The sequence below is a fragment of the Salmo salar genome, chromosome ssa15, assembly GCF_905237065.1.
Source record: "Salmo salar chromosome ssa15, Ssal_v3.1, whole genome shotgun sequence".
In the NCBI taxonomy this organism is placed as follows: domain Eukaryota; kingdom Metazoa; phylum Chordata; class Actinopteri; order Salmoniformes; family Salmonidae; genus Salmo; species Salmo salar.
This window is the reverse complement of record NC_059456.1, coordinates 27821173-27847860: the sequence shown is the minus strand read 5'-3', so window position 1 is coordinate 27847860 and position 26688 is coordinate 27821173. Positions and strand designations below refer to the sequence as shown.

The window sequence follows — 26688 nt, the reverse complement described above, 5'->3', positions numbered from 1 at the left end:
ATTGGAGCAGCTGGCTTCCGGGTTAAGCAGCGTGACTTTGGTGGCTCATATTTCGGAGTACGCATGTTTCGGAAGGACAGTACTGTGCAGCCGTCTTCATCGACCTGGCCAAGGCTTTCAACTCTGTCAATCACTACATTCTTATCGGCAGACTCAATAGCCTTGGCTTCTCAAATGACTGCCTTGCCTGGTTCACCAAGTACTTCTCAGATAGAGTTCAGTGTGTCAAATCGGAGGGCCTGTTGTCCGGACCTCTGGCAGTCTCTATGGGGGTGCCACAGGGTTCAATTCTCGGGCCGACTTTTTTCTCTGTATATATCAATGATGTCGCTCTTGCTGCTGGTGATTCTCTGATCCACCTCCATGCAGACGACACTATTCTGTATACTTCTGGCCCTTCTTTGGACACTGTGCTAACAAACCTCCAAACGAGCTTCAACGCCATACTTCAGTGGCCTTCAACTGCTTTTAAATGCTAGCAAAACTAAGTGCATGCTCTTCAACCGATTGCTGCCCGCACCTGCCCGCCCGACTAGCATCACTCCTTTTGGATGGTTCTGATCTAGAATATGTGGACAACTACAAATACCTAAGTGTCTGGTTAGATTGTAAACTCTCCTTCCAGACAAACATTAAGCATCTCCAATCCAAAATTATATCTAGAATTGGCTTCCTACTTCGCATCAAAGCCTCCTTCACTCATGCTGCCAAACATACCCTCGTAAAACTGACTATCCTACCGATCCGTGACTTCGGTGATGTCATTTACAAAATAGCCCCCAACACTCTACTCAGCAAACTGGAAGTAGTCTATCACAGTGCCATCCATTTTGTCACCAAAGCCCCATATTCTACCCACCACTGCGACCTGTATGCTTTCGTTGTCTGGCCCTCACTACATATCCGTCGCCAAACCCACTGGCTCCAGGTCATCTATAAGTCTTTGCTAGATAAAGCTTCACCTTATCTCAGCTCACTGGTCACCATAGGAACGCCCACCCATAGCACACGCTCCAGCAGGTATATTGCACTGGTCATCCCAAAGCCAACACTTCTTTTGGCCGCCTTTCCTTCCAGTTCTCTGCTGCCAATGACAGGAACGAATTGCAAAAATCTCTGAAGCTGGAGTCTTATATCTCCCTCTCTAACTTTAAGCATCAGCTGTCAGAGCAGCTTACCGATCACTGTACCTGTACACAGCCAATCTGTAAATAGCACAGCCAACTACCTCATCCCCATATTATTACTTACCCTCTTGCTCTTTTGCACCCCAGTATCTCTACTTGCACATCATCATCTGCACATCTATCATTCCAGTATTAATGCTAAATTGTAATTATACCTCCCTACTCTTCTACATTTGCACACACTGTACATCAATTTTTCTATTTTTCTGTTGTGTTATTGACTGTACGTTTGTTTATGTGTAACTCTGTTGTTGTTTTTGTCGCACTGCTTTGCTTCATCTTGGCCAGATCACAGTTGTAAATGAAAACTAGTTCTCGGGGTCTACCTGGTTCAATAATGGTGAAATAAAAAAATTAATAAAAAATGTTTCGTTCTTCATTTCTGTTGGGGAGTTGCAGCGATGAGACGATCGTAACTACCAATTGGATATCATGACAAATTAGGTTAAAATAGAACATTCTAAATAATTTTGACAGTTCCACATGTATAAATCAAGGTGTTTGTGTTGTCCAAGGGTGGGTAGTAGATGAGTCAGACAGACAATATAGTTGTCATGCATCTAATTAGCCTATTTCTCAGTGTTGCCAGCGGAAGCCCGCCTCGGGCATCCTCACGTAACAGTTAGGTGAATCAGGTCGGACTCGGATGGAGAGCGAGTGCGTTGTTCAAGATGGGTAAACAGAAGGCAAGGTGGTGCACAAAAAACGCTGCAAAAAAAGCTTTATCTGATCTTTATCTGATCAAGCTCATGCCAAATGACCAAAGATAACCACATCAGCAAAGCTACTACCTTGTCCATGGTTAATGAAACACCATGGCAGGTAAAAACTAGTAGCCCTGCTGATGCAGCAGCTAGTACTAGCAGCCTCCCAGTCCAGACAGAGACCTCACTGCCCGGGCTCGGCAATGACAGTGGCCTTTCTCCTCCTCTTCTTCCTCCCTTCGAGAATAGTGATAGTTCCTGGAGATAAATTTTTGCACTTTTAAAGGTAATTTCCTGCAATTCTACAAATGTTTTAATGACTTATGCCATGTTAATATGATATCTGAGTGAGAATAACTAACAAAATCAATGGGGGCCCCCTGGGGGTCAGGGCCCCTCGACACGGCCTGGATTAATACAAGTTTTCATAGCTGGACTAACTACCAATCACATTTTTTAATGCTGACATGAGCTAATTGAGTGACTGTCAGTGACTGACATAACAAGAGAAAAACTGCTGAGGCACAACCACATTTCTATATTGCACCTGGTGTATTGTACACTCTTTGAAAAAAAGGTGCTATCTAGAACCTCAAAGGATTCTTTGGCTGTCCCCATAGGAGAACTCTTTGAAGAACCGTTGTTAGTTCCATGTAGAACCTTTTTGGTTCCAAGTAGATCCATTTTGGGTTCCATGTAGAACCCTTTCTACAGAAGGTTCTACATGTAACCCAAAATGGTTCTAACTGGAATAGAAAAGGCTTTTATCTGCTACCAAAAAGGGTTATCCTATGGGGACAGCTGAATAACCTTAATGGAACACTTTTTCAAAGAGTGTACTACTCTCAATAGTAGGTTGAGACCCCGACTGAGTTCCTAGAATAACAATAATAATAAAAATGTTTAGGGCCGGGGGCCCTAAGTGACCGCTTATGTCGCTTACGCCCGGAACCGGCCCTGTATAAAGGTGTGTGATAAGCATACTGCTTTACCAGACGCCAGGTTGAATTATGGAGAAAACACTGCAGCAACCCTTTAATTGACGTATGAATATGCGATCGTGCTTTTATCCCCAACCTGAAATCAATCAAGTGGACAGTTGGGTTTGTCTGGGCTTGACAGTGAGCTGTGCCCTCCCTCACCCCGTGGTGGTTATTCCTTTCTCCTCATCTTGAGCCCAACCTCCAGTTCAAGGGTAGAAGTCGACTGTGTCTCTGCTGTGGTTTGAACTTAGTTTTCCATAGAACACTTAATGGCAGAAAGGCTGGGGCCATATTTACCACGTTGCATGCTATGCAGTTATGTCTCTGGGTTCAAAGCTGGAGTTAAATATTTAGCAGCTGTTAGCATTTCCCATAGGAAAACATGTCACACTTAGCTGCCTTGCTAACATTAGCTGGGCACATGCAATTGTACCCCTCTTGGTGCTACTAAAAGTTGATGTAAACACCGCAGGGTTTTAATTCACAGCAATGCTTTTGTTTGATATGAATTGTGAATGATTTCATTTAGCAGTGTTGTGGTTGTGGTTATTATCTATACTCTAATGAGATGTGTGAGAATGCAAGAAGAGACACGTTTCCATGGATATGAAGGGATCTTCTGGTTTCATGTGGTCTAATCACGCAGGATGTCCTGTTCATGTTGAAATTTGGTTTTCTGGTTGAAGTGACGTTAGATAACTGTATACCACCAGTGAAATATATATATTTTCATGACGACATCAAGAAGCTTAGAAATGTCATATTTTGGTTGTTATCTGGTTGTTATCTGGTTGCGACAACTGATAACCAATTATAACCAGATAAAGAATACTTTTTCTAGTTACTATAAAGACATAAAAAAACATAATTTTACAATCAGTATTACAAACTGACCATAACCTCACAAAAGTTGTCATCCTGACATCATTGCAACCAGTTTTGCCCTCTGTGTAAGTGCCAGGATTCCAGGAGTCATTTGGCGCCGATGAATTTGATAGGCTGTTTGACTATGTCAAGGAAGTGTGGAGGAGGGGGTGGCTGTTGGGGGTGTGGTTGGGTTATTATGGAGACTGTTGGTTCTGGGCGATGGGCCCAGTATTTGGTTGCTCTGCATGTGAAAGCCTCAAGGGCACATCAGGCAAAGGGCCAGTGGACTGCAGCCCTAACCCCCCTTTAGATACATTAGAAAACAAGCTACTCTGTAAGTTCACACATGCACGCACACACACACCCGCACACGCACACACACACGCATGCACACATGCACGCACGCTCACACACACACTCTCTTTCTTATGCTTTCATCTGGAGGTGACAACAGAGCTGTGTAATGGCTCTACCTCCTGGAACGTCAGTGCTGGCTGGCTGGTAACACATGCGGTCCATCACATGCCCATGTCAACAGTGAGTGATGGGAGCTACGCTCTCAGGCGCCAGTCAGGGAGCCTTTCATTCCAGACAGGCATGCTGGTGGACGACTACATCTGAATAACTTAACTACATTAGAAAACATGGCAGGACTATTACTGCTAAGGTAAGGTCAAAGTGTTTACATATGCAAGTACTTATACTGCTGGAACTGTCTTACATGACAGAAAAAAGGCAATAACATTTTAAAGTTAAAGTGAGTCACAACGGCATTGTGATGGCGTGATGGCTTGTGTTCTCAAAGGGTTCTTTTTTCCTCTTGTATCAACCCCAGTTTGATCAAACCGAGTCCCCCAACACATTACAGACCAGAATAAAACCAAGACATCAAAGAGGGTTTGATTGCACCTGTATTTAGAATCAAAATATTTTTTATCCCCAGTTAATAGATACACTTACGACCTGTTGTCCAAAAAAGAAAGCAATTTCTTAACATATTTACATCATAAATAAAGTTACACAAGAGAAACTTTACATATTTTTTGGGGTAGGAAAAGTGAACATAACAATATCATTTTTTCAATTAGAAACACATGATGAAGCACCAGAAGTTTAAAGTGATAAACGTTGTTGTCACACCTTAAGACTTCTACTAAGAGGGGGAAATTTGGCAAATGGGATGCACAGATAATGCCAACATTGAAACTAAAGCAACCCTGCCACCAAATGTTCTACTTTGACATTAAACATGACATTTAATTGAGAAGAAAAGAAATATTCAACATGTTGACAATTAAATATAGAAAAACATGAGTATTTTTTATAAGGAAATACTTTTACCCTCCATTGAAGTTTTTGTGAGGAAGTTACACAATGCTTTATCAGGTTGAGGTCATGTAATGGAATTGCACATTGTCTACTACCTTGGGAAATGATCATTTCGGTAAGCCTAGTTACTGGTGCGTGACACTATGTTGGGACTAAAACATTGGGTTTATCTTTAACCAAGCTGGACACTCACTGAAAACTTGAATAGCCTTTCCACAGCATCTCAGTTCAATGCAAGGGGAGGAATTAAATTACCCAGAGGGCAAAATTTGGAATGGAACGTCATAATGACGTCAGTTTCTGGTTGTAAACATTTTTTGTTGTTGTTGTAGCGATGGCAGATTTCAGTTAAACCTGCTTTTTTATGATAATAACATCAAGACATATGGGAAAGATGTCATATTTTGTTTGCTATTTCATCAGGTAACCAGATTACAACCAGTTAAAGATGTATTTTTTTGGTCAGTAAAAAGACATTGAAACAATGTTCTTTTATAATCAGTATACAACCTGACGAAGGCATAACAAAAACTGCCCGCCTGACATTATTGCAACTATTTTGCTTGCTGGGTCTGGGCACTCTATTGGGCTCAGTGAAGTGTAACAGAGAAGACCTGTGTTATGGGGAATATCTTGACACTAAAATCGGATCAGACCCTATTGTATGAGGAGTAAGTTTGTAAGTCCCACATTTACTCCTTCAATGAGATGCTAGGATTGGTCTGTCTTTATGTCAGTCATGTACGGTCAGCTCCCATTGGTGATGATCACCGATGTGCCCTTGTGTCCTTGTATCTGGTCGGCCTGCATCCTCATGTGGGGCAGCATGCCGTACTGGGCTCCTGCCAGCCCAGAGTAGCTCCTCAGGCTCTCCGCGTCGTACAGGTGGTCCAGGGAGTAGCCAGTCAGGGCGTAGGCTGCGTGCCTGTCCAGGTGCTGCCTCTCCTGGGCAGGGTAGAGCAGAGGGCTCCCCTGCTGCACTGGAGGGTGGTGGTGGGGCGAGACATCTGTCTGACTCTGCAGGTAGTCTTTGGAGACGGACAGGCCCGACCTGGGGATCCCGTCGGAGCTGGGGCTGCTGAGGCGCGACAGAGAGGCCGGGCTGGCTGTGTTTTTGTCGTCGTTGTCGTGGGAACCCAAAACATTTCCGCCGTCGTTGCGGTGATGGAGGCGCTCGGAGGTGAGGGTGAGGTTGATGCCGTCGGCGACTCCCGGGCCACGACACACAACGCCGGGCATGGCAGTCTGGAGGAGGGGCAGGGAGGAGGGGGTGAAGGAGCAGGGTCTGTGGCTCTTGTTGGAGAGGCCCCCCACTGGGCCCAGGGCGTCCAGGGGCCCTTTGTGCAGCTGCAGGCGGCTCTCCTCCTCCTTGATCATCTGCTGTGTGACGCGGATCAGTGTTTCCATCTTGCTGGGCTCCTGAGGGCTCGCCTGGAAATGGTCGCCGCCAGTGCTGCTGCGGTAACGTTCACCCGAGTCGCTGGTGGAGCCGCCGCCCCCTTCAGGCGAGCTGACCACGCTCTCCTCGTCCCAGTGGCCCCTTCCTGTTACACAAAATGGCACCACAAGTCTCCACATTGATGTAATAATTCTAGCCCCAAACCCAAAAGGACATATCGCTATGATTTTCACTGTTCATGATTTTACTGCATACTTATGTAATACCCATGTACGTCATTGCCTATGACCGCTATGTGGCTATTATAACAAACTTGAAATATGACTGGAGTGAAGTATTGCATTTTGTAATATACAGACAGATTTATTTATCCATCTACATGAAATGACATTTGATAATATGCATAGAACTGATCATGTCTTGTAAATCCCTTATAGACAGTGCATTCCTTGGCAGCAGCACCATTGGGAGTTGTCTTTCAGTTTGAGTACATGAAATGTGAAATAACTTGGATTCAACAGTGGGCAATTATTGCACAACAGATGGTAACAATCGGCATACTGGCAAGAAACAACTTTGCATGGACCATAATGTCCACAGTCCATTTGGTAAACAAGCTACCAGGGAAAAGTTGGATTTGTATGGTAGCGTCCCAAATGGTACTCTATTCCCTATATAGTGCACTACTTTTGACCGGGGCCCTATGGGGCCCAAAGTTCACCACATAGAGAATAGGGTATAATTTGGGACACAACCCATATTTCCAGATGGTGGCGGCCGTCACCCTAGCGCCTTACCTTGGACCAGGCTGTGATAGGAAGTGAGGTCGTAGCCCTCGCCGTTCTCCAGAGACGACTTGGGCAGGGAGAGGACAGAGCGCGTGGCATCCCACCAGGCCTCCCGTCCAGACTGGGGAGCAGCGCCCAGGAAGTAGCGACCAGCTTGGCAGCGGGCACCACGGTCGCAGGCGGGGATGTGAGGGTGGGCCGGGGTGTGGGTGTGCGTTAGGTCCTCCTCGGAGAGGGCCAGGCCGTAGCACAGGGAGCCGGAGTCGGGGTAGAGTCTGTAGGCGCAGGCTCCGCCCTCCGCTCCCTCCCCTTGGTCAAGCAGCTGAGGCGAGGCGGAATCTGTCAGCGGGCTACCTCCCCATTGGCTGTCCTGGTCGGACTCGGAACGCTCTGGGTGAAAAGCTGAAAACTGTAGGAAAAGATAAAATATTTGAGGTTTAAACTATATATCAAATTAGAAAAGATGGTTTTACAACATCTCAATATTCTGTGACGTTTGGCTTAAAGACAACATTATATTGATTACAAGACAACACAACAAGGCTGTGTGACTAAGAGAACATGGGAGTTTGGGTCTACAGCAGAAAGAAACAGATGCTCTTCTTATTACTATGCTAGGGAACAAGTACACCACAGAGGTACCAAGTGTCTTACCTGCTGTGGATAGGGGGACACTCTGATTTTGGCCTTGGTGTGTGTTACACAGGGCTTGGTGCCCTTCCTCTCGTCTGTAGTGCTCGGAGGGCTGGTGTAGGAGAACATTGGCTTGCTAGGGGTCATCTGGTCCAAGGACAGCTGTATTCCCTTATATTCAGTATCTCTACACATACAGACACACAGAAGAGCACCATTCTGTAGTGAGCACATTTGAAGAAAGAAGAAACTCCAGCACACTAGTAATCCTGAATGCTCCACAAACTATTGAATGGATTTTTCAACCAATGTTTCGGTCAATAGACCTTCATCAGGCTTTCACTGAGAGGTATGACTTGACATGTAGTGAGCACATTTAAAACATCTTATTTCACAGAAGTTATGGCAATATATAATATGACGAACTACAAGTAATTACTCCAATGGAAACACCAAAGTCTGACAATATTTACTTTTGATAGTGAGTGAGACATAATTCACTAACACTTTCTTTTGAGTATTGATTAATGCATAAATGTGATGACTGTTAGAAATGAAAATATGATGTAAAATAAACTAGGTTGAGAGATTAGCCCTCCTGTTTTTCACTATGAGAAACACAACAGACACCTTTAAGCAAAGTTAATGATTCAATGCTATGGCACAAACATTGGTAGAACACACACACACACACACTCACACTCACACACACACACACACACACACACACACACACACACACACACACACACACACACACACACACACACACACACACACACACACACACACACACACACACACACACGAATTACAACCATTCCCATAACGTCAACACCATGCTTATCGTTAATCTACTCCTTTGTCTCAGTTTACATTCTCTTGAAGTCAAAGTGTACCCATACACACACCGCACACATACCATACACACACCGCATGCACACCACACACACACACACACACACCACCGCACACACACACTATACACACACCGCACACACACACACCACACACACACCGCACGCACACCGCACGCACACCACATGCACACCACATGCACACACACACACACGGCCCCCTAGATTGAATACATTTCTCCCAACATTGACTATTCATTATGTACATATAAGATAATATATACGCCACCTTCATCATTCTAACCCACTGTCCTTTACCTGAACTCTATCAGACGTCAATACCATGAAACGGTTGCTGTGTCAGACGCTCTGTAAACACCGGCCTGTTCTTAACTTACCACATCAGCCCCTGTGCCCTGTCTCTGACCTCAGTCAACCAGTCACTATAACATGTTTCTAAATATGACCCGCTCTTTATGTGTGTGACACCATACGATTGAAAGGAAATATTTGGATAGTCAGTGTTTTGTGCGACATAGTGTGCGTCTCAAATGACACTCTATTCCCTATATAGTGCACTACTTTTGACCAGAGCCCTATGCGCTCTATTCCCTCTATAGTGCACTACTTTTGACCAGAGCCCTATGCTCTCTATTCCCTATATAGTGCACTACTTTTGACCAGAGACCTATGCACCCTACTCAAAAGTAGTTCACTATATATATATAGAGAGAGAGAAGAGGGTGACAATTGAAACACAGACATGGTTATTGGCTCTTGCAGGTACAGTAGTGGTGACTTGTTCTGCATTATATGTGTCCTCTCTGTGACTTGAGCTCGAGCCACCAGCGCTGCTATAGGCTTTAGTGCAAACTCAGCTGTGTTAGCTGATTTCCACCTGTCGGTCAAAGTCAGACTAACTCCCATCTGAAATATGCCAGCGGCTCTCCACCTCCGAATCATGATTTATTAATGACATGATGGAAGCTAATGGATTAAAATGCTTAGGTTATGGTGACGGGATGGCTTAGCTGCTCTTTAGTATGTATTGTCAAATTCAGCAGTATTTGAACAGTACTTGGTGTGTATTTACCGGGGATGTACTGTATCTCACAGAGTGGAATTCATTCAAAACATGTTTACTTCTGATTATAAGCTATACATGTAGCATGAACACACTAGAGAAGCCTGATTCCATATTGAGTCGTGTTTGTGAGTGTGTTGGAGGTTGAGGTCAATACACAATAGTAAATACACAAGAGTGGACCGGCAGACGGCCTAAACACGTACGCACACAGGCACACACACACAGGCACACACACACAGGCACACACACACACACACACACACACACACACACACACACACACACACACACACACACACACACACACACACACACATTAACGAGCTATGTCTGGATCAACCAAACCTAACAAGGAACATCCAACATGGGCAGCAGCTATGAGATGGCTATTGATTTCCAGTTCACTGTGGTATAGATTTTCTTTCCTCAGACACCAGGTCAATTCTGAAAGTAGGTTTTTACCCCCAATGTTTATCTTACTGTTCTCAAAAGGTCTTATCGCATCTGGGCTCTCTTGACACACATCTACCTGAAAAAAATACAAATGTTCAATATCTGTGTAAAGTAAGGTGTAGGAGTGCAGATAGGCCATAAAGGGAACGAACTGTGAATGTGAGAGGTACACAAGCCCTACCCACTATCAGTGTAGCTGGGGTCATGAACTGTGAATGTGAGAGGTACACACAGCCCTACCCACTATCAGTGTAGCTGGGGTCATGAACTGTGAATGTGAGAGGTACACACAGCCCTACCCACTATCAGTGTAGCTGGGGTCATGAACTGTGAATGTGAGAGGTACACACAGCCCTACCCACTATCAGTGTAGCTGGGGTCATGAACTGTGAATGTGAGAGGTACACACAGCCCTACCCACTATCAGTGTAGCTGGGGTCATGAACTGTGAATGTGAGAGGTACACACAGCCCTACCCACTATCAGTGTAGCTGGGGTCATGAACTGTGAATGTGAGAGGTACACACAGCCCTACCCACTATCAGTGTAGCTGGGGTCATGAACTGTGAATGTGAGAGGTACACACAGCCCTACCCACTATCAGTGTAGCTGGGGTCATGAACTGTGAATGTGAGAGGTACACACAGCCCAACCCACTATCAGTGTAGCTGGGGTCATGAACTGTGAATGTGAGAGGTACACACAGCCCTACCCACTATCAGTGTAGCTGGGGTCATGAACTGTGAATGTGAGAGGTACACACAGCCCAACCCACTATCAGTGTAGCTGGGGTCATGAACTGTGAATGTGAGAGGTACACACAGCCCAACCCACTATCAGTGTAGCTGGGGTCATGAACTGTGAATGTGAGAGGTACACACAGCCCTACCCACTATCAGTGTAGCTGGGGTCATGAACTGTGAATGTGAGAGGTACACACAGCCCTACCCACTATCAGTGTAGCTGGGGTCATGAACTGTGAATGTGAGAGGTACACACAGCCCTACCCACTATCAGTGTAGCTGGGGTCATGAACTGTGAATGTGAGAGGTACACACAGCCCAACCCACTATCAGTGTAGCTGGGGTCATGAACTGTGAATGTGAGAGGTACACACAGCCCAACCCACTATCAGTGTAGCTGGGGTCATGAACTGTGAATGTGAGAGGTACACACAGCCCAACCCACTATCAGTGTAGCTGGGGTCATGAACTAAGTTTGTTGGTATTTCACTATTACCTTGGTCCACGAGAAGGTCATGTTTTGTATGTAGAGTTTTTTTATGTTTATGTATGTAATTGTTTGTTGCTTCTGCTCTGACAATGCCATCTTAATTGCCTCTAGGCGATTAATAAAGTCAAATTGAATTGAATTGAATTGAATTACTAATAATAATCATCATCATGATGATCATCATCATCGTTATTATCATCATCATAATAGTTATAGTCAAATTGAATTGAATTAAATTAAATAAAATAATAATAATAATAATAATAATAATGAATCATCATCCTCATAATAATAATAGTAATAGATTTACTTTATATAGCACCTTTCATTAAGTTCAGAATCTCAATGTCGCTTTTCCCCAGGTTCAGATTATGATGCAGTTCAGAAAGAGAATTGAATTGAATTGAATTGAATGAGTCTCACGTCAAGACGTAGTTGACGCTGACGATGCAGTGGGGTCTGGAGGAGCGGCTGTTGTGGACGATAGTGGCGTAGCTCTGCACCCACACCCAGCCCCCCTGTTTGGCTAGGAAACGGTAATACTTAGTGGTCACCTGGCCCTTCACCAGCACTGTGAGGATCAGAGGAGAGGAGAAGAGAAGAGAAGAGAAGAGAAGAGAAGAGAAGAGAAGAGAAGAGAAGAGAAGAGAAGAGAAGAGGAGAGGAGAGGAGAGGAGAGGAGAGGAGAGGAGAGGAGAGGAGAGGAGAGGAGAGGAGAGGAGAGGAGAGGAGAGGAGAGGAGAGGAGAGGAGAGGAGACATCTTAGTTTAGATTGTTTTGACCTATAATGGGTCATTCTAAAGTAGCACACACAATAACAATATAGGAGGAGTGCGGTAGGGGTGTTCCATTGATTACTGTTGTGGCGGTGGGTTATAAGGACCACATGCTGTGTGCCAACGAGCAGTGGCTGTTTTAGCCGATTCAACATGAAGAAACATCTGAACATTTACAGCAGACATCGGTTATTCTAATCTGAGACACTTGGTTACCAACGATTGTTCTGGTGTGTGTGTAGAGGTCAATGTCTAGTGCCAAGACATTCTGCGTTTTATCACATTTACTATCTTGTGTATTTTGTAGTTTTATCCTTTGTTCACTCATTGAAATCTTTGTGATAAAATTCATGTATTTCAGAAATGTATTTGACTACTAAAGTACAGTAAAGCAGCCTAGAGTACAGTAAAGTAGCCTAAAGTACAGTAAAGTAAAAGGTAGAGTATGACGAGGCAGGGCTAAACCTACTGTAACGAACTTACACAAGTGGTGGGCACAGCGTAGGTGGAAGGTGTCACAGCTATGGACGTGGTGGTATAGGGTCTTCTCAATGAGGTCCTGTGGCTCGTAACCTGTCAGCTCTGCCACCCTAGGGAGGGAGGGAGGACAAAGTGACTCATCAACACAAAAAATGTCTCTCTCTCTTTTAGTCATGGCAGAAGTCACTGCAATAACATTGCTTTATTTTTCCTGAGACTGTCATGTATGAAAGGCCTCACTGTTCTCCCTCCACACATCAATATATACACTGTTCTCCATCCACACATCAATATATACACTGTTCTCCATCCACACATCAATATATACACTGTTCTCCATCCATACATCAATATATACACTGTTCTCCCTCCACACATCAATATATACACTGTTCTCCCTCCACACTGTATCAATATATACACTGTTCTCCATCCACACATCAATATATACACTGTTCTCCCTCCACACATCAATATATACACTGTTCTCCATCCACACATCAATATATACACTGTTCTCCATCCACACATCAATATATACACTGTTCTCCATCCACACATCAATATATACACTGTTCTCCATCCACACATCAATATATACACTGTTCTCCATCCACACATCAATATATACACTGTTCTCCCTCCATACATCAATATATAAACTGTTCTCCATCCACACATCAATATATACACTGTTCTCCCTCCACACGTATCAATATATACACTGTTCTCCCTCCATATATCAATATATACACTGTTCTCCATCCACACATCAATATATACACTGTTCTCCCTCCATTATCAATATATACACTGTTCTCCCTCCCTGTATCAATATATACACTGTTCTCCATCCACACATCAATATATACACTGTTCTCCCTCCACACATCAATATATACACTGTTCTCCATCCACACATCAATATATACACTGTTCTCCATCCACACATCAATATATACACTGTTCTCCATCCACACATCAATATATACACTGTTCTCCATCCACACATCAATATATACACTGTTCTCCCTCCATATATCAATATATACACTGTTCTCCATCCACACATCAATATATACACTGTTCTCCCTCCACACATCAATATATGCACTGTTCTCCATCCACACATCAATATATACACTGTTGTCCCTCCCTGTATGAATATATACACTGTTCTCCATCCACACATCAATATATAGACTGTTCTCCCTCCACACATCAATGTATACACTGTTCTCCATCCACACATCAATATATACACTGTTGTCCCTCCCTGTATCAATATATACACTGTTCTCCATCCACACATCAATATATACACTGTTGTCCCTCCCTGTATCAATATATACACTGTTCTCCATCCACACATCAATATATACACTGTTCTCCCTCCCTGTATCAATATATACACTGTTCTCCATCCACACATCAATATATACACTGTTCTCCCTCCCTGTATCAATATATACACTGTTCTCCCTCCCTGTATCAATATATACACTGTTCTCCCTCCCTGTATCAATATATACACTGTTCTCCATCCACACATCAATATATAAACTGTTCTCCCTCCACACATCAATATATACACTGTTTTCCATCCACACATCAATATATACACTGTTCTCCATCCACACATCAATATATACACTGTTCTCCATCCACACATCAATATATACACTGTTCTCCCTCCCTGTATCAATATATACACTGTTCTCCATCCACACATCAATATATACACTGTTCTCCCTCCCTGTATCAATATATACACTGTTCTCCATCCACACATCAATATATACACTGTTCTCCATCCACACATCAATATATACACTCTTCTCCATCCACACATCAATATATACACTGTTCTCCCTCCACACATCAATATATACACTGTTCTCCCTCCACACATCAATATATACACTGTTCTCCATCCACACATCAATGTATACACTGTTCTCCCTCCACACATCAATATATACACTGTTCTCCCTCCCTGTATCAATATATACACTGTTCTCCCTCCATGTATCAATATATACACTGTTCTCCATCCACACATCAATATATACACTGTTCTCCCTCCATTTATCAATATATACACTGTTCTCCATCCACACATCAATATATACACTGTTCTCCCTCCCTGTATCAATATATACACTGTTCTCCATCCACACATCAATATATACACTGTTCTCCATCCACACATCAATATATACACTGTTCTCGCTCCACACATCAATATATACACTGTTCTCCCTCCCTGTATCAATATATACACTGTTCTCCATCCACACATCAATATATACACTGTTCTCCCTCCCTGTATCAATATATACACTGTTCTCCATCCACACATCAATATATACACTGTTCTCCCTCCCTGTATCAATATATACACTGTTTTCCATCCACACATCAATATATACACTGTTCTCCATCCACACATCAATATATACACTGTTCTCCCTCCACACATCAATATATACACTGTTCTCCCTCCCTGTATCAATATATACACTGTTCTCCATCCACACATCAATATATACACTGTTCTCCCTCCCTGTATCAATATATACACTGTTCTCCCTCCATGTATCAATATATACACTGTTCTCCATCCACACATCAATATATACACTGTTCTCCATCCACACATCAATATATACACTGTTCTCCATCCACACATCAATATATACACTGTTCTCCCTCCACACATCAATATATACACTGTTCTCCATCCACACATCAATATATACACTGTTCTCCATCCACACATCAATATATACACTGTTCTCCATCCACACATCAATATATACACTGTTCTCCATCCACACATCAATATATACACTGTTCTCCCTCCCTGTATCAATATATACACTGTTCTCCCTCCACACATCAATATATACACTGTTCTCCATCCACACATCAATATATACACTGTTCTCCCTCCACACATCAATATATACACTGTTGTCCCTCCCTGTATCAATATATACACTGTTCTCCATCCACACATCAATATATACACTGTTCTCCATCCACACATCAATATATACACTGTTCTCCATCCACACATCAATATATACACTGTTCTCCCTCCACACATCAATATATACACTGTTTTCCCTCCACACATCAATATATACACTGTTCTCCCTCCCTGTATCAATATATACACTGTTCTCCATCCACACATCAATATATACACTGTTCTCCCTCCCTGTATCAATATATACACTGTTCTCCATCCACACATCAATATATACACTGTTCTCCCTCCACACATCAATATATACACTGTTCTCCCTCCCTGTATCAATATATACACTGTTCTCCCTCCCTGTATCAATATATACACTGTTCTCCCTCCATGTATCAATATATACACTGTTCTCCCTCCCTGTATCAATATATGCTTAGAGTTCTATTTGATCCAAACTTGTTTTCATGCTAAGGAACAAAACATTCTCTAAATTGGACCACAGTTGCTTGTGGTCCAGCACTCCATTTTAAGACAATACAACATTTCAGTTTTTAGATTCAATAAGACATTGTAAAACAAATCATAATGTAATATATTGTGGCATTTCATGTTAGTGAATTTGATACTGTTTTTATACCAATAAGTTGTGGACTTAATACGAATTTAACAACTGTCAGAGAACTAGCGGATAATATTTTTTTTTTTTTTTTAAAGAAACTTGAGCCCTTTTATGCAATGGCTGGCTCATCAAAACACCTGCTGTACGCCTGTTATTAAATGATTCTCCTCCATATCTATCATAGGCTTAATCCCCTGTTTTGTGTGTATGTTTTGCTGTAGACCTACCTCGAGTCAAGGAAGATTAGTTTCATGTCGAGGCTGGCTCTGAACATGAACATGTTGCTGTGCAGCTTAATCTCCGTCACAGCGCTGGGAGGCAAAGAGTGTCCCACCGCCACAAGGCCCACGTTCTGGTAGCAGCCTTCGAAAGGCGACATGTCCAGGCTGTACTGACGGATCTTCAGGTAACCGCTGCAGTGAATTACCTGGTGTGGTTGATAGGGAAATTAGACAACCCTTGCTACTCATAACATTGTTGTTGAAAAAAAGGTCCGCTGTCTTTTTAATTGCATGCGCTTATGCTTTCGCTGGATCAAAAGTTCAACATTCGCGTTCTGCTACCATATCTGTCAAGCCGTCTACGTATACAGTTTGACGCATACGTTCGATAAATCCAACGCATGCACCATACCCAACGCACTGCAACTGCCTCTGCAACGCAATGCTGCAAGGCAAACGCAGCGTTTCATTGGGGATGAACATAGTTCTGGTGTACCAAAATGCAATTTCACTCTAGGTGTGTCCGAAGCTTTTAATACTGTAAATATTTCAACATTTCCACAACCTATCCGTAGGCTTAGCGTTACGCGTAATAACGCGCAAATCAATTTGACGTCAATTGTCTATTAAATCAAACGCATTTTTATGCAACATCGATATTATTTTTCAGACAACAATATATAGGCCTACTTCCATATATTAATTGTCTACCTTATATCCACCGCTTGTGAGGCCAGCGTTTCTCTTCGCCAGCACGCATTTCATCCTCAAGAAGAAAGAGCGCTCCATCTCGTATTCTGTGAGAGAGGGCAGAAAATATAGTAGTCTATTTATCCAACGTACAAAAATGAATTCGATATGTGGTTTCATTCTTTCCGAATTGGGCCTACTGTGTTCATATAGGCCTAGCCTACCTTGAACGAAATGCGAGTGGTACGGCTGATGTGGTGTCAGGACCGCAGTCATTTCGTCGTGGTCGGCGGGGTGGACATATTCGTAAATACTGTTCCCGGTCAGCTCTACCTGTTAAGAATTACCTCGGTAATTTAATGTTATTAATCACTCAAACAATTCAAACATGATTCCATAATATCTAACACGAATAACGTTTTTAACATATCACGCGCTCTTAGCGCAAATGGTTTAGGCAAAAATACTAGCCTAAAAGACTTCACTCCCTAAAACTTGAAAAAACAAAAACACTAAATAAGTTATGATGAATAGGAGCAGGTGCAGACCTGAGAGAGTCCCAAATGGACTGATGCAGTCTCGGAGATGTACATGATCTTTCCATCCGGCGCCACAACAAAGATGAAGCCATCCAGTGTCTGTAGAAAAAAGGAATTAATTAATGCACAGATCAACTGTAATATTAATTCAAAAGCACTCACCGCATTTTATTTCAAATATGAAATGTAACATAAGATGGCTAGGCAGGCCTATAAAGCTTAAGAATTATTATTTTCATTTTTAGTATAATATGTAATATTGTACATAATTGTCTATGATTTTATAAAATGATATTAGTAGCCTTAGCTTTCTAAATGACCTGCAGTATGTGGGGTCCCACCTATCAAATCAACTCAAATGTAACATGTCTACATCTTCATAAGGTGAATGCACCAATTTGTAAGTCGCTCTGGATAAGAGCGTCTGCTAAATGACTTAAATGTAAATGTAAATGTTAAGAAGTATTTTTTTCATTATCAGTAGGCTATTTAAATCATTATATTTTGCAGTGATTTTGACAATAAATAAATAGGCTAAACTTTCCAAATTACCTGGAGAAGGTGGGATCCCAGCTCACGTCCTACATTATCCAAAGATCTCGTTCGACTCGTGTGACCCCAAGCCTCACCCAAACCTGAAACAAAGCACAACGCCAACATTTACATTTGAGTCATTTAGCTCTTATCCAGAGCGATTTACAGGAGCAATTTGGGTTAAGTGCCTTGCTCAACGGCACATGTTTCACCTAGTCCGCTCAGAGATTCAAACCAGCGACCTTTACTGTTACTGGCCCAACACTCTTAACCACTATGGCTACCTGCCGCCAGAAAGCCTATCAGCTAGGCTAATTTTCTCTAGGTAAACCATAGTCGTGCAATAATACACGTAACGCATGTGACAATGCATCTTTATTATGACATGTATTGTGGCAGTATGCTTGATATATTAATCATATTATTAATAATACATAGCTATTTGTGTAAAAGTACGATGAAGAAAATGCGGCAAAAATCGATTGAAATTACGCAAATAGCCAAATATTAAAACTGCAAATCCATTGAACATGACAACCTCGAGGGAACCAACATAGCTCGAAGCGGCTCTTCTTGGCTATAGAAAAAAATGCTAATCATAGCCTACAAAATCAATCAGGGTCTGAGTAAAAACTCGAATAATCCATCACCATTTCACATTTCAATATTGTCCAAACGATTAATTTGCGTTCACACAGCTCAACAAAAAAAATACACAAAATATTTGGTCAACATTTGAAATTGCTTCTTGAACGGTTCATCTCCTTATTTGTTTAGTAGTCAAATGAGCCCAGCTGCTGTGGAGAAATGATTTTACATTCTGAAAGCATGCAAACAACCTCATCCTCTGCCAACAGCATGCAGCGTTGGTTTACATTGAGCTTGACGCAGACATTCATAGTAGCCTAATGGACAAGAAGAGTATAACCTGTTATATGTATTTCATTTATATATTAAACAATACGTATTTGATATTTTCGCAATTACAATATTTTTGCAAGAACTTCTCGTTTTAGACTGGTCATTTATTGTTAATTTCACTTCCATACTTGACCAATCGAAAGTAGACATGCTGCGTGGACAGATATTCGAAAATGCACAATGACGGCAAACACCTGCATCAATGGTAAATCGATTGTGATTCATTCCATGTTATCAACTTTTGAAACTGTTAAAACATTTACATGTAATATTAATATTGTATGCTTATGTTAACACATAAATCTATATATGATTATATAAGATATTACATGCTGTTGAGTAGGCCTGTCTGGCTGTCTTTTCTGAGAGACGCGCGCCATGTTCAACTATCCGCTGCAATCATGGCTCGAGCTGTGCTTTGCTCACACTTCAACTCACCTACCACAGGGGTCACAATGAGTGCAGCTTAAACTAATTTGTCTGATGTATTCAAGAAGCGAAGCCGGATTCAATGTGAATCATCAGGTCTACGTGTCTTATAATATAATAGGCAAAGAATAGATTCACCCGGCGTTTGAAGTACTGTCTAACTGACGTCAAGTGCCCCAAACAAATAGCGTATAGGCGATGTGACAGCTAAACTTAACATCTCTCGTCTCTGCTCTAGGGTATTTTTCAGATGCTTACGAGGTTTCAGACAAACTGTACTTGGACGGTTTTTCCAATTACAATAGCCTACCCATTACAAATTGTTAACACATTAGCCCAACAGTGGCTGCAAGGCGGCATACACAAATAGGCCATTGCCTTTGTTGACCGTTGGCTATTAGTTCGAGCCGACAACGTTTTTTTTTTCCTTTATTTTGTTTTAGACTAATGTTTAGACTAATGACTTTTTTATTTAGGCATATTGTATTTTTTTCACTTCATAATTCGCAGTTGTAAATGAGAACTTGTTCCCAACTGGCCTACCTGGTTAAATAAAGGTGAAATAATAAATAAATAAATAAATAAATACGGACGCCTAGTGTCAATAGCAAAACATTTCCATTTCAATACAGGACTTTTTAAAATGCGTATTTATTGATGTAAATCCTAGTGCGAAATACATTTTCTTGCTGCTGTTTTATCTACATTGCGTATAGGCTTACGTTTGCTACAAGAAATTGATCACTTCGATCAAACTGCAGAAAAAAATATTTTAGTAATGGTGGTCAAATATAGTAACAAATGATGATCAAATAGGCTATAGGCTAAATCTGGCCATTTCAATGGCATGTGTCTGGTATAGACAATATGAACAATAATTGATTATGATGTGCACAATTAGGCCTACTTGGGCACAATCAAAATAAAACCTATTAATGATTATTCTAATGAGCAAGCATCAGTGATTTATAAAACACAATGGCTGATAGGTTAATGCAAACACAAACTTTCATATTGTTTCCAATAGCCCAGAGAAAGCATTCCAAATTAGGGCGTTGGGTTTTGTATCAGTAGCCAAGGCTATATGTCATCAAATGTACTAGCATTATAAAAAGTGCTATTCACAAGTTAAAACCTCTAGAATGACATACCCAAATCTAACTGCCTGTAGCTCAGTCCCTGAAGCAAGGATATGCATATTCTAGGTACCATTTGAAAGGAAACACTTTGAAGTTTGTGGAAATGTGAAAGGAATGTAGGAGAATATAACACATTAGATCTGGTAAAAGATAATACAATGAAAAAACCAAACGTTTTGTTGATTTTTTGTTGTTGCTGCACCATCATCTTTGAAATGCAAGAGAAAGGTCATAATGTATTATTCCAGCCTAGTTGCAATTTAGATTTTGGACACTAGATGGCAGCAGGGTATGTGCAAAGTTTTAGACTGATCCAATTAACCATTGCATTTCTGTTAAAAAGGTTGTATCAAGTCTGCCCAAATGTGCCTAATTTGTTGGTTAATAACGTTTCAAGTTCAAAACTGTGCACTCTCCTCAAACAATAGCATGGCATTATTTCACTGTAATAGCTACTGTAAATTGGACAGTGCAGTTAGATTATCAAGAAGTTACGCTTTCTGCCTATATCAGATATGTCTATGTCCTGGGAAATGTTCTTGTTACTTACAACCTCATGCTAATCGCATTAGCGCAAGTTAGCTCAACCATCCCACAGGGGACCCACCAATCCTGAATTAGTCTTAAACTGCTGGCATAGTTTTAATTTAAAAAAGTAATCAGTCATATCTGCTACTGTTTATCATCACGTCTAAGTAGCCTACCTTGTGGTTTCTTGCAACGTGCACCTGTGATTGTCTACGTGAAGTGTCCGTTCAGTTTAGGTGACCTGTCATAACACTGTCATAACAGCTGTCACATCATGATATGGCTGACGCAATAGGCCTAAACTATAGGCCTGCTTATTGAAAAATCGTAATTCATTGAATTTGTCATGAGTTTACCTAAACCCAAAAGTGAGAAACTTTATGGTAAAGATAAAACCTGCAGTGCAGGCCTAAATAGCCAATAGATCCACATGTGTAGCCTATATGCTATTCTTTACCACACCCTATATCTTCAGCAATTTTCCGGAGTTCATATATTCCATTCTTTATCCGGAAAAATCAAAAGCGGCTTGAGTGGATCAATTACTCCCGCTCAATCACAGGGCTCTGTTTCTCGCCTGAGGTCGGCCAGTGGGCGTTTTATGTAATTGGTGCGGCTTGTTCTCTGTCACGCAGCAAAGCAGCCTGTTGAAACCGGGGGAAGATTGTGGCTAATCGCCTTCCTTACCTACTCCTTTCGATTCTCTGACCCCGAAAATGGCGTAAACGTGTGCGCGCCGAGACAGGGATGCACGATTATCATTCGCACGCGCCCGCACACGGTACGCACACCGCACACGCACGCAAGTATGAAATTACACACTAGCCTATTCTGTAGCGGTATTGTAGCAATAACTATAGCTCAAAAGACATGGGATAGGCTAATAAGATAACAACATCAGCAATGACTGCACCAGTCAATTAAGGAAGCAGCTACCAGGTGTCATCTAAATAGATTTATCTATTATTATTACAGTACGTTATTATCAGCTGTAATAGGCTATAACGCTATGTTGATGTGCATATGCCTATGCATAATAAACAAATTAGGCTATACAATTATAATACCGTAATCAGTATGCAAATTCAGGTGAATAAATAAAAACAAAACAAAGAATCCAGATAAGAGATAGGCTATAAGGATAAATACAAATACATATAGGCCTATAGCCTAGCCTATGAATGGCAAATTGCATATAAAAGAAGTGTGAATTGTTGAATCTGAAAATATACATACCCTGAGGAAAGACAATTCGCATCTTCAGATAACTTGTTGTCAGTCGTATTATAGAGGCTTTGTCCAGCTGTGACGTAATAGCCGAGGGTAAAGGCAACATTTTGGCCAGTTCATAAAATTCGCTGTTCTCCTTTTCTCGTCTAGTCCTTGCGGCAGTTTTGGATTTCTCCTTCATTGTGTGTTCTCTCTCTCTCCCTCCTTTTGTTAAATGTTAGGCTATATCATTCCTTTACTCACATATCGGTCCATCAAAAAACGATTACAGATTTCCGTTTTGTTTATTTGTCATGGTTTTGGCTTTTATTTTTCAACTAAAACATGCGACACTTCTCAGTTACAAACTGAATCCAATGACCTTCAGAAAATTCCCGAATTCCTTCACCGAACCAAGCGCCGAATGGATAATTTGATATCCCGTGTTAGTCTTGTGTAAATGGAGAATTTCTTGAACGCACACGCCATTAATTCTCACTTAGAATGGGAAGAGGCCTGTCCACGGTGTAAACTGCCAAGACTGGCATTCCTCCATGCCCTGAAAAACAAAGGGCAAAACACACGCCATAATATCATTGTAGGCCTACCAATATCTTGTTAATCGACAAGTAAAAATGCATTTTCATCCCAAAACGCATACCTTAAGTTTCAAGCAAAAACGTTTAGGCTATCATAGTCAAATGAATATATGGATTTAATTATGCGTTATGCATGTGACAACGTGGCTTTATTATGGCTTTAATGTGGTTGTTTGCTCATACACTGTAAAAAGTAACTGACTAACTCATTACATAAATTGAGTAGTGGCTACTCAAACATCTCCAATGATCAGTAGAACTCAAATCATAAAAGTGGTACTAACTCAGAGGGCAATAAGATATCGTATCACTTAATAAGGTGTTGAGTACTGTTAACAAAAAGGTGATTATTGAGTAAATATAACTTTATTTATTTGTGTTCTGCTAATCTAAAAATATTGAGTTTTTACAAGTTTAGATGACTTCATATTTTAAAGTATATCTAACATGTATTAAATAAGTTGTTCTTACATGATTCTATAGTGTTTTACGTCTTTACTTAACATAATAAAGTAGTAGTCAGACACTTGATTTCTATGTGTTGTGCTGATATCGAAGGATTAAGTTATGCATAGGTAATAGTGCCATGTGGCTCTGTTTTTAGAGGATTGTGGGTAATTCAACGTTTTTAGACTTCATGATACTTTTACACAATGTTGTATGCATGTTTGAACAAAGAAAAGTATGTTTCTAAAAGAGTATTAAGCAGTTTGTTGTGCTATGAAGTGTAATTGATCATGATGAATGGATATCAAAACAGTCAGGAAAATTGATGTTCAATAATGAGACGAGCCTTTCCCACCATCAACAAGGTCAGGTTGTGCACCACTCATAATGACAGAGGCTAATGCATCATTCTGTTATGTTTACAGTTCTACCTCCAGTTATAGAGGAGTGAGCACCGTGCTCAACAATGTCTGCTTAAGGTGGGTTAAAATGACAAATCGTCAAATACATAAAACAATGTTGAACCTTAAGACACGACCACTGAAAATGACTAATCAGAACTACTTACTACTTACACTAGAACAAAAAACTGGAAGGAAGGTTAATAACTGAAGTAAAAGGGACCCTACATTTTTCTGTTCACTACAACAAATATTCATGTTCAAGTAACTTCAATTGTTATAGTTCAGAATACATAATTCAATTTAGTGTCAAAAAGATCATAAAACACAAAACAGTATTTACAGTTTAAAAGACAACCATATGGGTGCTGATGTCACTTTATTACTTTAAGCACTGACATACTTTGAGTTGGGTTACTCGAATGGCTCTAGGCAACGGGTTCCCGCAAAACCTTTTTTTTAACGGAACTAATTAGCCTACTTTTTACAGTGTATATTTTAATAATAATAACAACAACAAATAATAATAATCATAATAATAATAGACTAATAATAACAATAAACGAAAACAAATAATATATAATAATAAACCATAAACAAACGAATGAGAATACTACTATAATGACCAAGCCTATAGCATATGGAAATATATAGCCTGCATTTCTACGATGTTTTCGACTTACCTCAGAGAATGAAAATATCTCATAACCTTCACTACGCTCGCGATGCCCGCAGGGGATTCCACCTGTCCTGAACCGAGTTCACCACTCGAGCCAGTTAGTTCAGTCCCAGCTCCTATCGGAATTCCACGTGGAAAGGCGCACAGACCCCTCACTGCATACACTTCTCTAAATTAGGGACGCTAGAGGAGTGGAATTCATGTCCAGACCTCGTCTCCAAACTATCTCAATCTCGCTCTCGAGCTGCTCAGGACCAGCCCACTGCCACTGGCGTTCTTATTGGGTAGCAAGACATCGAGGCCGACTTTCTCATTGGACATTGTTGAAAGAAACACACACGAGACCGTAGTGAAAGCAGGATTTGTGTGAGACGTTCACTTCTGACCCAGAGAGAGCTCAACCAAGAGGAAACTGTGGACGGACGTCACTGTTTTGTCTGGCGATAGCTGTAGCATATGCGCTCATCACACAGCTAAACGTAATGGGCTATCCAGGGGGGAATGATAGGCTACATGCAGCCAGTTCTACATAGCTAAATCAACCATGATCCGCTCTGAACCGCACCAATGCACATACAGGCAGACCTACAGTCTTTTTTTCTTTTTTTTAGAGTGGACTGCCTGCTTCGTTCGAGATCTGGTTATAATTACTCGAATAAAGCCATTTCTCTCCTTTCCCCGCATATTGCGTTTTTTTGTTGTATCAAGCTGTGCTATGCCCAACGAGTTTAATGTAATATATCAATTACACGCCAATAACCAATACATTTCTGACGCGATATTTTTACAATTGCTTTGGCTACCACTAACATTTTCTGTTGTAATTTTTGGGGGATTTGTTTTTATTTGATTGCATGGAGCGATATAATGCCGATCTTGTTGCATGTTTTATCTGAAGTTATTACTTAGCCTATTACACACATTTAAGATTTAGTTCACTTGAATTAAATAATATGGGTATAAATTAACGTTTTTATTGTTCGTTCAAAAGTTATATTTCAATAGGCCTATAGGCCTATATTTATGTTTCAGACCTAAAATCACATTTAAAACGTTTTGTTACATGGTCCCTATTATGTTGTTGTAGTTTTACAGTGTAGCCTACAGTAATCATATTATTGGTTAATAAATTCACATGTATGTATATTGTTTCGTTCATTTGGGACTCTATATCGGTGATGTCGGCTTTTAATACAATTTAAAAACCTGACTGTCACCGCAGTGATTATTTTCATTTGGATCACAAAGCATCAGTGTGTTTATTTATTGCGAAACGTGATCGTTTTTTATTATACTATACAATCGATGTCTTGGTCTTGAAATAGGCTACAGCTCCGGACTTCTGCTGTTAACAGCAGTCCACATGTTCAGTATTGCAAGCAATAATGGACTATGACTGTTATGGTTGTCATACAGCTACCTTAAGATGAATGCACTTAATGTAAGTCGCTCTGGATAAAAGCGTTTGCTAAATTATTTAAATGTAATAATAGGAAAGTCGAGTTGTATATTTTTGCTTATAATCAAGATAGTGGCAATTGAGAAAAAATAGCAGCAAATTATTCTGAACACATGATTTTTTTGTTATATCCATTCATGCTCTCGCTCTCTCTCTCTATCTCTCAAACACACACACACACACACACACACACACACACACACACACACACACACACACACACACACACACACACACACACACACACACACACACACACACACAAACATTTGAGGCCCAAATGGATTTGAATTCTGACCGCCTATATCTTTCTATTTTATCCTCATCCTGGATTGACATATCTCATGGCTTTGGTTACGGGTGTCCAGTTGTTAATGCGAAATCCAACTGCGGCGACTGAGGCATAGAAAATCATCCCAGGTGCACGTTGCATACGAAATAGCCAAATGACGCAGGTAACCTTCCGATAAATAAGAAATGTGCTGCTGATTAAACGGTTTAAGTGGAGA

At 41.1% G+C, this 26688-nt stretch overlaps 1 protein-coding gene across 1 annotated transcript; it reads right to left on the bottom strand.

Annotated features, from left to right (window-relative positions):
- Positions 1-4634: 4634 nt before the first annotated feature.
- On the bottom strand, positions 4635-25113 carry LOC106571165 (single-minded homolog 1-A). Its single transcript, XM_014143917.2, has 12 exons — positions 24725-25113; positions 22622-23153; positions 18387-18469; positions 17844-17933; positions 17520-17628; positions 17317-17402; positions 16612-16811; positions 12780-12886; positions 11944-12091; positions 7912-8077; positions 7267-7666; positions 4635-6614 (listed from the first exon to the last, which is right to left on the bottom strand). Exons 2-12 carry the CDS (start codon positions 22794-22796, stop codon positions 5818-5820), a joined length of 2361 nt encoding a protein of 786 aa, XP_013999392.1. The 5' UTR covers positions 22797-23153; positions 24725-25113; the 3' UTR covers positions 4635-5817.
- Between the last annotated feature and the right edge of the window lie 1575 nt (positions 25114-26688).